Consider the following 14,513-nt stretch of genomic DNA (forward strand, 5'->3'; position numbering starts at 1 on the left):
GGAAAGGCCTTCGGGCCACCAGTAAACTATCAATCATAAAAAAAAAAAAAAAAAAAAAAAAAAAGACTTTCATTAAAAGACCGGAAACAAAAAGAAGGTCGCTTGATAATATGGACCTGTATAGAAAGCAGCAGCAGTACTATGCTGAGACACCGAGCGACCAATTACTCCAGGAAGTGATGAAAACGTTTGAGGATATACCCTCAAAGGTCCAGCAGTACCCTCAGATGAGGCGGGACATCAAGTCCTTCCTGGAGTCACAATCGGACAAAAGTATCCGCATACTCTTTGAGTTGAGTAAGCGGATGAAGTGTCTGGAAGCAGCGGCGTCCGGGACTAGCATACATACAGTAGCGTCATCTTCTAACAAAGAAGAAAAACTGCTGGGAAAATTGCAAGAGGTGGAAAACACACTAACTTCACGGCTTAGTCAAATGGAAGTTAACCTGAAGCATGAAATATCAGAACTTAATATAGGAAACGACGATCGAGGTGCTGACATCCTCGAACATATGTTCAAAAATTTCGAAGAGACCAAAGCCGAAATAGTTAAATCGACCGAAGGTGTCGTGGGACGGACGCAGGCTCTCTTTGAAGATCTGGCTGGTACTGTCGCCAGAGACGTCGTCGAAGCCAAAACACAAATAAGCCAGATAGCAAAAGGGTTGACAGCTGAGAGCAACATGGTTCCCCAAACATATGCCAGCGCCGCAGCAACAAAACCTGGGCGTCGTCCGGCGCTTCACTCGATGGCGGTGACCTTCGAGGACAATCAAGAGACTGCCGAAGAGGTACTCGCGAGAGTGAGGAAGGCGGTCGACGCCAGGGGTACTGGCCTTAAAATAAATAAAATAAGGAAGGCAAAGAATAGCACAGTCATACTCGGCTGCGATACGGAAGTGGAACTAGATAAGGTGAGAGAAAGGATAAAAAGCCACGGTGATGGGTTAATCGTAGCGCCCATGAAGAATAAGGACCCACTCGTCGTCCTTAAAGACGTCTTTATGGACAATGACGACAACGAAATGGTTAAGGCCCTTTACGCTCAAAACGCCGACATCTTCATGGGTCTATCACAAGAGGAGATGGATTTGACAATTAAATATAAAAAGAGGACCAGAAATCCTAAGACCTCTCACGTTGTCATCCAGGTGAGACCGAAGGTATGGCAGAGGATGACGGAGGCTGGCGCCCTCTATCTGGACCTGCAAAGGGTCAGAGTGGAGGACCAGTCTCCGCTCATCCAATGCACGAAGTGCCTCGCCTTCGGCCACGGCCGCAAATTCTGCACCGGGAGTGTAGACAAGTGTAGCCACTGCGGAGGCCCACACTTGCGCGAGGAATGCGCCGACTACATCGCGGGAATTAAACCGCAGTGCTGCAATTGCTTGCACTCCAGGTTGCAGAGTACGGATCACAACGCATTCAGTGTCGATTGCCCAACCCGCAAAAAGTGGGACTACCTGGCGCGATCAAACACTGCATACATATGACCCATACACTCAGCGGAACGCACACACATGACAAATATAAACACACACACACACACACACACACACACACACACACACACACACACATACACACACACTGATATAAAAGTATATAATAAATATATATGGATATATCAACACAGCAAGTCAAACAAACACTGAACACATATGCAAATGACTAAATAGAAAAAAGCCAAAGAAATAACCCCGCAATAAGAAATGACAATAAGTATATATACTAGAGTATATATATACTATTGACGAAGAAACAATGGAAATTATAGAAACACTGAGTCAAAATGTCACTATCCCTAAGTTTAAATAATAGTACCTAACTAAAAAGACATCCTTAGATAGAGTAAATACCGGAAGAAACCATAATAATAAGTTAAAAACATATTGTTAATAGAATAAGAAACAAAAACTGTACAAAACTAGATGTTAAGAATTATGTAAGAGTGAGTACAATAAACTGTGAATAGAATAAGAAATAGATAGTAAACTCTAGACATAACAACATAATACTGTACTGTAAGAAAATTAAGTTAAAACATATTGATAAATAAAGTAAGAAACGAATAATTGTAAAGAACTAGATGTTAAGAATTATGAAAGAATGAAGACAAGAAACTGTGAATAGAATAAGAAATAGATAGTAAGCTGTAGACATAACATTATAAAATTGTACTGTAAGAAAATTTAAGTTTAAAAATATTGTAGCTATGTTGTATTGGACAATGTCGTCAAAGGTGTTAAGTAAAAAAGTTATGTAGTAACATCAGTATGTAGTATGTATGTATCAACAACATTATGTAGTAACAGGTTACAATAAACGGTCACATACGTAGTAAAATTATTACCCCAACAGATAAAAATACAAGGTAGTCAAATTAGCGGGAGTCCCACCCGGCAAAGAAAGTAAGGTGATGGATAAAAGAAAGAAATAGTATGAGGCATGTCAGTGCGAGAGGAATAGAAGCGAGAAATAGTATGAATGTGTTACATAAAAAAAACAAAAAAAAAAAAAAACCTTTTTTTTTTTTTTTTTTTTTTTTTTTTCGGGTAGAGGGCCGAACCTCCTACGAGGTCCCCGCGCAAAAGGGGCGCGCGGGGTATGTGAGACTCAACGATCTGCATGGTGTTGTGAGCAGACCGCGGGCCCAAGGATTTTAGGACCCACCCACTAAACGACTCCCCTGCACTCTTACACCCGACGCCCGATCCCCTCCGAGGTCAGAACCCGGATGAGGTAGGGGGGCTACCGCGGTCAACACTACAACCAGACGGCGCGGCTCACCCCAAGGACGCCCAGCCGACGGAGCCTTCGAGGCGAATCGAAGGCTCTGAAACGTCGGCCGTCTCGGTACGGCAGCCCGTCGGGCCGCCCAGACGGTGCCGCTGGTGTCCCGGAATACCCCGCTGGACCAGAACCAGCCTGCCGGGTCGGGACGCGATACACCGTCGACCGGTCGCTCTATTCACTCCACGGCAGCGCGCTAGAGTGCTGGTAGCGCGCCGCGCGGCCTCACCCCCTCAGGTCGCCCCTTGACCTTCACCGGGGGGAGACCGCCACCTACAGGGGCCGGGACGTACGGGCGTATTCCCGCCTCCGGCCCCCGGCTCGACGGCGACGGATCGGTGCGGAAAGGGAAGAGCTCTCCCTCTCTCGCTCCGCCGCCTCCTTCTGCGAGATGGTGGACTCGCAGAAGTCGAGCATCGCCTTCCAGGACGCATCGCTGCCGAGCATCGTAGCCACGACGCGCGACAGCGAGAGGTCCTCTCCAATGACCGCGACGAGGGCGGCGCGTTGCTCGTCGAATCCAGAGCAACGCGCCAGCGTGTGTTCCGCTGTGTCTTCCTCGTCGCGGTCCGCGCAGTGGTGGCACTGCGCCGTCGGTTCCCTTCCGGCTATCTTGTGCAAGTACCGGCCGAAACAACCATGGCCGGTAAGCATCTGCGTTAGCCGGAAGGTGAGGCATCCGCGGTCGCGGCCCACCCAGTCCGCGAGAACCGGGCGGACCGCCTCGATGGTTCGGAGGCCGGCCGACGGGTCCGCCAAGCGGCGAGACCACGCCTCCAGCACGGACCGCCGAGAGTGGAGCCTCCGCGCTCGAACTACACCTTCGCCGGGGCGCCCTTCCCCCCTAGAGCGAAGGTCGCTACGCCACCGGTAATCGGCAGCGAGCGCCTCCGCCTCCAGGTCCCAGGGTGGCGCCCCGGCGAGCAAGCACGCCGCCTCGAAGGAGACGGTGCGGTATCCTCGGATCGCCCTGACCGCGATCGCGCGCTGCGGACGTCGCAGCGCCGCGACGTTCTCGCGGGTCAGGGCGTGGCACCATACGGGAGCGCCGTATAGTGCCATCGACCGCACCACCCCCATGTAGAGGCGGCGCGCCACCTGATCGGGACCCCCGACGTTTGGAAGAAGCCGGCTCAGAGAGCCGGCCGTCGCCATCAGCCGAGGGCCCAATTTTTCGAAGTGAGCGCGGAAGCTCCACCGACCGTCCAGTTCGAGGCCGAGGTACCGAAGACCGGTCACCCCGACCCCGACGCGGACACCTCCGATCACGAGGTGGGCACCCAGAGGCGGCGCTCGTCCCGGCCCGTGAAATAACAGGGCCTGGGTTTTGTCGAGCGCCACCTCGAGCCCCAACCGTCGGATCCTGGTGACGACGTGTGCCACGCCTGCGCACGCCAGACGGGCAGACTCCCGGTAGTCCCTCCCCGGAGCTACGACCAACGTGTCGTCAGCGTAACAAATTACGCTGAGCCCGGGGAGGGGTCCCCGAATGACGCCCCGCAGGACCCAGTCGTAGCCGATGTTCCACAGCAGGGGGCCCAGGACGGACCCCTGCGGAACACCGCGCTCGACGGGGAAGCGGTACATCGCCCCACCGTGTCCGATGCACTGGATCGACCTGCCCTCGAGGTAGGAGCCGATCAGTCGGCGGAGGTATGCGGGGACGCCGTGATACTCCAGCGCCCCCGCGATCACCGACCAGGGCAGGGTGTTGAAGGCGTTCCTTACATCTAAGGATAACGCCATCGCCACCCCGCCCCGGGATACGGCTTCATCGGAGAGGGCCCGCACGCGCAGAATTGCGTCGATAGTCGAGCGGCCCTCTCTGAAGCCGTATTGCTCCGCCGAAAGATCGGGACCCGTCTCGGTCAGGTGCCGGACGATGCGGGCCGCGACGATCCTCTCGAGCATCTTGCCCGCCTCGTCCAGCAACACGATGGGGCGATAGCCCGCGGGTGAGTCCGCAGGGCGCCCGTCCTTCCGCAGAAGGACCAGTCTGCCCGTCTTCCATTTCGACGGGAACCGTCCCGACTCGAGGCACGCTTCGAAAAGCCCCCCGAGCCGGTCCCCTAGGGCCTCGAAGGCCAAGCTCCAGACCCGGCCGTGAACACCGTCAGGGCCGGGGGCCGCGTCCTTCGCTCTCATTCTGGACACGGCCGCATGGATCTCCGCCCCCGTGATAGGGGGAGGGGGCTCCTCGGCAGCGGGAACGCTGGGGCGACGCGGAGGCGTGCCCCACGTGGCGTCCATCTGGGGGGGCTCAAAGTCCCCCCCCTCTGCCGGCGGGAAAAGCGCGGAAACTATTTCCCGCAGCTGCCGAGGCTGGAGCCGCTCGGTCACCGGGAGCGCCCACGGCTGCAGTTTCCTGCGAACCATCTTGTATGGGCGCCCCCAGGGATCTTCGTCGAGCGACTCCAGGAGAGTCTTCATGCTCTGCTTCTTGGCCTCGCCGATGGCCAGCTGCAGCGCCGTCTGCTTTTGACGACAGTCAGCGTGCAGCCGGGCCGCCGTCTCCGCGAACGTAGCGTCGCGACGACGGCGGCGGCGGTGGCGTGCGCTCCGGCGGCGCGCCCTCACGCACTCCTCGCGGAGTCTTGCGATCTCGGGCGACCACCAGAACGCACCCCCACGTGGTGCTCGGGGGCCGACCCGGGGCATGGCGGCATCACAAATGTTTGCCATGGTGCCCCGGAACCAGTCGACCTCCGCATCCACGTCCGCGAGCCGCGCGGGTTTTGGCGCCCACGCAGCAACAGCGGCCGCCTCCATCAGCAACTCCTTGTTCATTCGTTTCAAGGCCCACCTGGGGAACGAACGGGGCGCACCTTGCGGGAGCTCCTCCTCACCGCGGGCGCCCGCGGCTGACGACGACGACAAGGAGGAGGCGGAGAGCTCAAATCGGACGTATCTGTGGTCCGAGAGCGTCTCCGCCCCCTCGAGTACGCGCCAGCCGCGGGTGCGGCGCACGGCGGACGGGGACGCGAACGTCACGTCCACGTGGGATTCCCCGTTCCACCGCACGCAAGTCGCGACCGTGCCTCTGTTTAGGAGACAGAGGCCGGTCGCGATCGCCCACTCCGAAAGGGCCTCGCCTCGCGCATCCGTGCGGGGGGAACCCCAAGCCGTGCACTTGGCATTGAAGTCCCCCGCGACGATGACAGGGCGGGACCCGAGGCGGTGTAAAAGCGTCTCGAGCCCGCCCAGAAACCGCTCGAACTCGGCGAGGCTCCTGTTCGGAGAAAAGTACGCCCCGATCACGACGGTCCCGTCGATCCTAGCCGCGACGTACCCGGGTCCCCTGGCCACCATATCCAAGGGGGGTAACGCCGCGGACTGTCTCAGTACGATGGCCACGGAGCCGTCGACGTCCCCCATCCAGCAGTCCTGGTCGGTGGGGACGAAGTACGGCTCCGCAGCGACAGCGACGTCGATTGACCACTCCGCCATGGTGTGGACGAGGAGATCCTGTGCCCTGGCGGAGTGGTTCAAATTACTTTGGAGGAAGCGATGGACGCAACCCATTACGGGGCTACGTCCATCGCTCCCTCGTCTGTCCCGCCTTGCGGCTGCTCTGGTGCCGCGGCGGGAGCTGACTCACCGGCTGCCCTTTTTGCAGCCGGCTTCTTTTTCTTTCCACCCCTCCTCGTTTTTGTAGAGGAGGGGGCGGATTTACACGCCGGGCCCCCGGCCCGGTGGTCGGCCTTCCTTTTGGCCGCGTCGCACAAAACGCAGTGCGGCGCGGCTGTGGTGCAGGAGGCTGCCTTGTGCCCCGGTTGGCCGCAGCGGAAACACAAGCCGCTGCGGTCCACGGTCGAGGGGCACTTGGCGAGGCCGTGGCCGGTGCCGAAGCACCGAAGACAGCGCCACGGCCTGGCATCCTGCAGCTGCACGTGGGACACTACCCAGCCCACGCGCAGCCTTCCTGGGCTGTCGGAAGGCCGCCCCTGTGGAGGGGTGGCCAGGAGGGTCGCCGTTGCAATCGGGCAACGCGCCCACGCCGTCCGGGTTCCGGAATATGTCACCCGGAGCTCTCCGACTTTGACGTCGGCGAGGGCGCAGTTGCCCTGCGACGCGATGGCCGCGGCGACCTCCTCCTTAGTTGCGCACTCGTCGAGGCCCGTGATTTTGACTTCTCCCATCTTCACGGGCCGCGCGATGCGCACCACCTCGGGGTCCGGCAGAATCTCCCTCAGCCGGGCCGCCAATTTTTCGGCCGCGGCGTTGGTGTTCGGGCCGGGGCACTCTATGAGACGGGCCCCGTTGGCCGTCTGCCGGACCTTGATGCCCCCCTCCACGCCGAGGGCGTCCACATTCACGCCGCCGCGCGCCTGGGTCATCACCTCGTGGTAGGTGATGCCCTTTTCTTTGCCGGCCGGCAGCAGCTCCACTACCACTGCAGCCGACCGCGGGGCGCGCGGCCTCCTTCGTCCGTTTCGGCCCCTCGGCTCCGCTCGACCCTCTTGGCGGGGAGCGGCAGCCGCAGGGGTGGGCTTGGGGCGCGGCGCGACAGGCGCCGCAACCTTTTTGGGCCCTCGCCGCACCACCGTCGTCCAGGCCTCATTCATGTTGGCCGGGGCGGGGGGCAGTGGGCGGGGCTGGGGAGTCGGTGCCGGTTTGGCGGCGTTGACGCCCCCCTTCTTCTTATTTCGGCTCCTGCCAGGCCCTGCCTTCACAGGCTGGGGCGGAGCAGGAGCGGACGCCGGTTTTCTTGCAGGGGCCGTGGGTGCCGGCACCCCCGCAGCCGCAGGTATAGGTGCAGCCGCAGCGGGAGCTCGCGCGGGTGTTGCTTTCTTCCCGCTGTATGTTTTTACAGCGGGCTGCACCCGTCTGCGGGGCGCCGGCACAGGCGCACTGCCTTTCGCCTCATGGGCGAGGGGCGGCCGCGCACGCTCCACCTTGGAGCTGCGCGCCTCCTGTATAAGGAGCTGCCGCCTCAACTCTTCGACCTCGCTGAGGCCTTCCACTTCGGGCGGAGGAGGGACAGGGGCCGAGCTGCGTTGCCGCTCGATGAGGTCGGCAACCATCGTTCGCAACTCGGCCATGTCCACTCTAAGTTGCCCATTCTCCGACTGAAGATGGGCATTCTCAGTCGACACTTGCTCAAGGCGGGTGTGCAGCAGAGCCACTTCCTGCCGCAAGCCCGCCGTCTCCGTCGTCGTGGTGCGGTCCACGACGTCCTGCAGCCTTTCCTCCAGTGTGGCGGCCGCAGATTTCATGGCCGACACTTCTGAGCCCTTGAGGCCTGCAGTCGACTTGGCCGCAATGGTCTCAACAATTTTTCCGGCTATTTTACATGAAAAAAAAAAAAAAAAAAAAAAAAAAAAAAAAAAAAAAAAAACCTTTTTTTTTTTTTTTTTGGTATCGATGGGGAATCCCAGTCTTTACGGATACCCGGCCGACGGGGGTCGGACCGGGTTATGTCGGACTCCGCGCCTCCGGTGGAACAAAGAGGAAGAAGTCGCGAACCGAGGTCCGCGCCCTCGACCAATTAGTCCACGGAGACTACGCCTTGAAAAAGGCGCGCTGGGCTAAGTTCAGCTCGCGCCGAACCCGCCCAGCTTAACGACTACCGACTAAAACCCAACGAGCTCCTTCCTTTCCGGCATAGGGGGAACCCACGATTCCGCAGGGAAACGCGCCCCGCAGGCCCCCCACACCGGCTCCCAGCCTGACGAACGGCGGGATCAACGTCGGCCATTGCTGACCGCAACTTCTTCGTGAGGTAGGCACCGGAGCCACAGCGCCCTATACCCTCACCACCACCACTGGACTATCGTGTCGAGCATCAGGCGCCCCCGCGCCCAACGCCCGACGGTCCCTACGGGAGCTGAGCGGGGGCCCTTCGCCCGCGCCGCCCACCCCGTCTCTTTCGCCTGAGTGCAACTGAGTTTGGGTCGCACTCTCTTTCTCGCTCCTCCGTTTCGCGGAGCGTCATGACCAGGTCCGCATAGTCGGCCATCGCTCTCCAGCAACGCTCGTCCTCGACCATGCGGGACACTACGACCGGCAAACTTAAGTCTGCCCCGAGCACCGCGACGAGTGACTGCCGCGGATACTCCCACCTCGGGCACGCTTCGAGGGCGTGCTGCGCGTCGTCGTCTGGATGCCCGCATTGGTGGCATCCGGGATGGGGCTCTCTTCCGATCCGCCACAAGTACCTCCCGAAGCAACCATGCCCCGAGAGGACCTGCGTGAGCCGGAAGTCGAGCACGCCGTGACGCCTGTTGATCCAGGCCTCCAACACGGGCACCAGGGCTGCAAGGGTGCGCCGCCGGGTTTGAGAACCGCGGTGGATCTCCTCAGCAGCCAGTCTCTCTTTCCACTTCAACGTTGCCACGCGACGCGCAGCACGCCTCCATCGGGCGACGACGGACAAACGGGGCACATTCCCCCGAGCCAAAGACTGCACCCTGCGCCGATAGACTTTAGCCAGGACCTCTGCTTCGTACTCCCACGGAAGGGAGCCGGCAAGGACGCAAGCGACCTCCGTCGAAATGGTGCGGTAACCCCGCACGACCCTCACCGCCAGCACCCTCTGAACCCTCTGCAAGAGGGCCGCATTGCGAGCGGAGAGCGTGGGCGACCAGACGGGAGCGCCGTACAGGGCCATACTCCGCACCACCCCCAGGTAAAGACGCCGGACTGACTTTCCTCCTCCTCCAATGTTTGGGAGCAAGCGGGCTAAGGCACCCGCCGCCCCGAGCAATTTCGGGACCAGCACATCAAAATGCCGGTCAAAACTCCACCTGCTGTCCAATACGAGCCCCAAGTATTTTATGTGAGGCCGGACAGCGATCGCAGTCCCTCCGATGGTTATGCTCGCGCCGGGAGGAGGCCCCTTCCGAGCCGGGTGAAAACACACGGCCTCGGACTTGTGCAGGGCGACCTCCAGGCCGAGCTTCCTTATTCTGGCTACGACTGTTGCCACCGCAGCCGCAGCCAGAATCGACGCCGAACGGTAGTCGTCTCCGTGGGCCGTCACCAGCGTGTCGTCGGCGTAGCAGATGACCTGCACGCCACGCAGGTTAGCCCCGCGGAGGACCCAGTCAAACCCGACGTCCCACAGGAGCGGACCCAGAACCGACCCCTGCGGGACACCACACGAGACCGCCTTCTGTCCCCACCCCCTCCGTTCGGGAAAGACCACAGCCCGCCCTGCGAGGTAATCCTCGATCAGGTTCCAGAGACCGGTGGGGACGCGGTGAAACCTTAACGACTCCAAGATCGTGCTCCAGGGGATCGTATTGAAGGCGTTGGAGATGTCGATCGACACCGCCAACAACACGCCTCCCCGGGAGCACGCCTGGTCGGAGAGGTCGCGGACGCGCTGGACCGCGTCCAAGGTCGAGCGACCCCTCCGGAAACCGTATTGGCAGTCCGCCAAGTTTGGACCTACGTTTTCTAAGTGCTGAACGAGGCGACTGGCGACGACGCGCTCCAAGAGCTTGCCGGCCTCGTCCAGCACGACGATCGGGCGATACCCCGAGGGTTGATCCCTGGGGCGCCCCTCCTTCGGAATCAAAACCAACTTACCTTTTTTCCATATTGCCGGGAACCTACCCTCTCGGAGGCACCTGCTGAACAGCCCTCGGAGGACAGGTCCCAGGCCACCTTCCATCTTCAATGCCAGCGCCCAGGCCCGATTTGGAATTCCATCGGGACCTGGCGCCGTTCTTTTTAGTTTCATTTTTTCGACGGCCGCATCAAATTCCGCTGGCGACACGTCGTCGTCTTCTTCGGCCCGAGCCCCGTCTCGTGCTGACGACATGACTGGGGGAACAAAGGGAATCTCGGGTGCGCTCGGGAACAGTCCCCCGACCACATGCCGCACCATGTCAGGCGGCAGGGTACTCGTCGTGGGTGGGGCCCAGGGGCGCATGGTGCTCCGCGCGATGTGATAGGGTCGCCCCCACGGGTCACGGTCCAGCGTCTCGAGCAGCTCCTTCCACGCCGCTTCCTTCGCCTCCCCGATCGCGACGCGCAGGGCGCGCACGTCCACCCGGTAAGCTTCGTACGCCCGGTCCTCCTCTTCCTCATCCCGACGCCTCCGACGACGAAGGTGCTGGTATCTTCGTCGACTGCCGGCGCACCGGCGTCGCAAACCGGCGATCTCCACATTCCACCAATAGACTTGGCGCCTCGGCGCGTACGCTCGGACGCGGGGCATGGCGTGGTCGCAGACTCGCGACATCGCCTCGCGCAGCCGCTCTGCACCCTCGCACACGCCCGCCGGCTCGCCCAGGGAGTCCAACCGCCAAGCCTGGACGACGGCCGCCTCCTGCAGTCGTTCCACGTCTAGGCGCTTCAGGGCCCAGCGCGGACCCTCCGCGCCACCATCAAAGGGCAAAGTCGCCGTCGAAGACTCCGGGGCCGCGGCTACACGAAAACGAATGTAGCGGTGGTCGGAGAGCGTCTCCACGTCGGACAACACTTTCCAACCGCGGACGCGGCGCGCGACGTCGGGGGTCGCGAACGACACATCCACCACTGACCCACCCGAACGACGGACGCATGTGTTCTCGGCGCCGCGGTTGAGGACAACGAGACCGCTCTCGACCAACCACTCCTCCATCTCCCGTCCCCTGGGACAGGTGACCGGGGAACCCCAAGCGGACGACTTCGCGTTGAGGTCCCCGAGAACGAGCGCGCGCCTTGAGCGCGACCTCCCCACTACCTGACCGAGTTCGTCTAGAAAGGACTCGAATTCGGCGAGCGGCCGGTTGGGGGAGAAGTACACCCCGACGACGAGCAAGCCTGCCCAGAAGACTGCCACGTAGCCCCGACCCCTCTGCACGACGTCGAATTCGGGCGGAGCGCCCACCGCCGACCGACGCTGGACCACGGCCACCAGGCCGTCAACATCTCCCGCCCAGTCGGGAACCGAAGGGACCCGGTAGGGCTCGGCGACGACCGCTAGATGGGTCAATCGCTCCGCCATGCTCTGGATCAGCAGGTCCTGAGCCCTGGCGGAGCGATTGAGATTGCCCTGAAGGATATTAAAAGGGCTGCTGGTCATCGTCCGTCGTCCATCGGTGTCGCCGTAGCCGTACCGGGCCGACTCCGCTGACTCTCTTCGGCGGTGCTCATCATCGGTCGTCTCTGTTTCGGGGGCTTGGCGCAAGCCTTGCCCCCGGAGACGTGCGCTGCAGGCCTACCGGTGCCGGCGCAGATCGTACAGTGCGGGGTGAGCGTGCAGCCCGCGGACTTGTGGCCGGTCTGGCCGCAGCGGTAGCACTCACCACTGCGGTCCACCGACGATGGGCAACGGGCACTCACATGGCCCAGTGCGTGGCAGCGGTAGCACTGCAGGCGCCTTGCCTCGAGGAGTTGAGCGCGAAGGACGCTCCACCCGATCCGCAGCTTGTCGACGGCCAATATTCTTTTGACGCCCGCTATGGGGCATCTGACCACGACCTGGCCAGTTCCTCCGGGGCCCATTTTTATTTCCCCAACCTTTACAGTGTCGGGGGGGCACTCTCCAATCCTGGCGACCGCGGCACCAAGTTCCTCCCGGGATATGGATTCGTCGAGGCCGCTCAGTCTGACAGCGGCCGTTATTGTCGGCCTCGAGACGACAATGCTGTCCGAGGGCAAAACCTCCCGTAGTTTATTCGCCAGCAAATCGGCTTTTTCGTACTGGTCGGCGCCGTCTACGACCAATACTTTTGCTCCCGTCACCGCAGAGCGTATCCGCTGGATAGGGATCCCCAGCTCTGCCGGATCAATCTTAGCCCTAGCCTCGGCGAGGACTGACCGATAGGTGACTCCGCGCTCGATGGCCTCCGGCTGCAGCTTGACAATAACCGCCTGCGAGCGCGGTGGCCGGAGTCTCTTCTTCTTTTCCTTCAGGGGCGGTGGAGCGGGCACGGTGCCGGTCGCCGTTGCCGTCCTCGGCTTGGCGCCTCTTCGGGCTACCGTCGTCCACGCTTCCGTCAGAGCAGCTGGGGCGGGGGGGAATGTCCGTGGTTCTGCGGGAGCCGGCTGCTGCCTGTTTTTCGGCGCCTTCTTTTTCTGTGGGCCGCCACCGTTGGGTGCCGCGGTCGCGACCGCAGCTGTTGGTTCGGGCGTCGGCATTGATTCTGCTGCCGTTGCTGGTGTCGGCGTCTTTTCCTGAGCGCGGCTCCTACTGTGGTCTGCGGCCAGCGGTGGCCTCAGCCTTGGCTCCGGCGGTAGCCGTGCTTCCATCACTGCGAAACGCGCGTCTAGCATCGTTCCGACGGCACGCATGATGCGCTGGAGGCGCCGCTCCTCCTCATCGTCGCTCCGTTGGATCGGGGCGGGGGCAGGTACGGCTGCCGGTGATCCTACTGCATGGGCCAGGCGCGCTATCTCCGACCTCATGTCGGCGATCGCCTTCTTCATGTGCAGGATCTCGGCCTCCTGCCTGCTGCAGAGCTCCTGCAGCCTCTTATTTTCACCGTCGGTAGTCCTCGCTGCCATTTCTTCCTTGGCCTCCCGAATGGCGAAAGCCATCTCCTTCAGGGCACGTACATATGTGCCCTTCAGGTTTCCTGACTTTGCCGCAATAGTGACGGCCAATTTTGCGGTCTCCTCCAGTCTATTTTCAGGATCGGGTCTGGGTTCCCCGGTACTGCCCGCGACGGAGTTCTCCTTCACCCTGAGGTTCCGGACGCTCTCCATAATCTCCTTTTCGGCGAGCAGCGCCCACTCCTCGCGTTGGGCCTTCAGGTGCGCCTCCTTGGCGGCCGTGAGGCCAACGTATTGCCCTATTGTGGGCGGTCTTCCTCGACCCCTTTTGGACGATGTCTTGGAGGTTGTGGCTCTGTTGGGCGAGCGCACCGTATCTTCAGCTGAACTGCTCCCAGTTCTGTCCGGACTGTATGCTTTGTTCCTTTTTCTTCTATTCCTGGTCGGGGACGAACGGGTTGAGCTGGCAGTGGCCATGCCGTCGTCTGACAGGATACTAATCACTTCAATGTCCTTCACGGACCCTCCTCTACTTACATCGTTTCCTCCGTCCTTCACGGACACACTACCGCCGTCCTTCTCGGACCCCTTAGAGCAGTTATTGCCCCCCCCAGAAACGGTGGGGCAGCGTGCGGCCGATCTCTCGACCGCACGGAGGGATTCTCCCCCCGCAGAGCGGGAGGTACCCTCCTGGGGTAGATTATCTTCATAACTGATCATTTCATTTTTGGTTTTCCTGTTTTTATTAACCAGGGGTGCGGTCCCCTGGGACGCCCTCACGACTGGTCTCCCACCAGCCATGCATCCCATCGCCGGGCGCCAGAGCTTAAGATTGGGGTATTTTTTATAGAGGTTTACGTCCTCGCGGCCCCGTACCTCATGGCAGCGGCCCCCGTCCCCCACACGGTGAGGATTACGGGTTGGCCGGCAGTCCATCGAGTGCAACGAGCAGCACGACAGACCACCGCCCGACGCTCGAGTGAACAATAATCCACGAAGCCACGCCGGTATACCGGTACCCCCCTCAGGAGGGCGCGCCCCTGTAGCCGAAGCCGGGGACATGGCAACCAGCGGCCAGCAGTCGCATAAATGCAACGCTGGCTCACTCCTACGACAACAGGGCACAGAGTGCCACCGCTCACGGCACGCCGGCAGTCCGCTGCCGGCGGAAGCTGCACTCTCCAGAAGGAGGGCGCAGTTCTCCCGCTCCCCCTAGTGCTGGTTTGGTCCGCGTCATCCGATCTCTTTCGTTGCAAAGCCTAACTAAGCTATCCTACACCTAAGTCTAATCC

At 60.7% G+C, this 14,513-nt stretch overlaps 1 protein-coding gene across 1 annotated transcript; it reads right to left on the reverse strand.

The window, feature by feature from the left end:
* Nucleotides 1–1,941: 1,941 nt before the first annotated feature.
* On the reverse strand, nucleotides 1,942–13,698 carry LOC134201159 (uncharacterized). The gene is made up of 4 exons (XM_062675475.1): nucleotides 12,107–13,698; nucleotides 11,529–11,756; nucleotides 10,190–11,375; nucleotides 1,942–1,965 (listed from the first exon to the last, which is right to left on the reverse strand). The coding sequence occupies exons 1-4, from the start codon at nucleotides 13,696–13,698 to the stop codon at nucleotides 1,942–1,944; spliced, it is 3,030 nt and encodes a 1,009-aa protein (XP_062531459.1).
* Nucleotides 13,699–14,513: the final 815 nt, after the last annotated feature.

Source organism: Bombyx mori, chromosome 23, assembly GCF_030269925.1.
Source record: "Bombyx mori chromosome 23, ASM3026992v2".
NCBI lineage: Eukaryota > Metazoa > Arthropoda > Insecta > Lepidoptera > Bombycidae > Bombyx > Bombyx mori.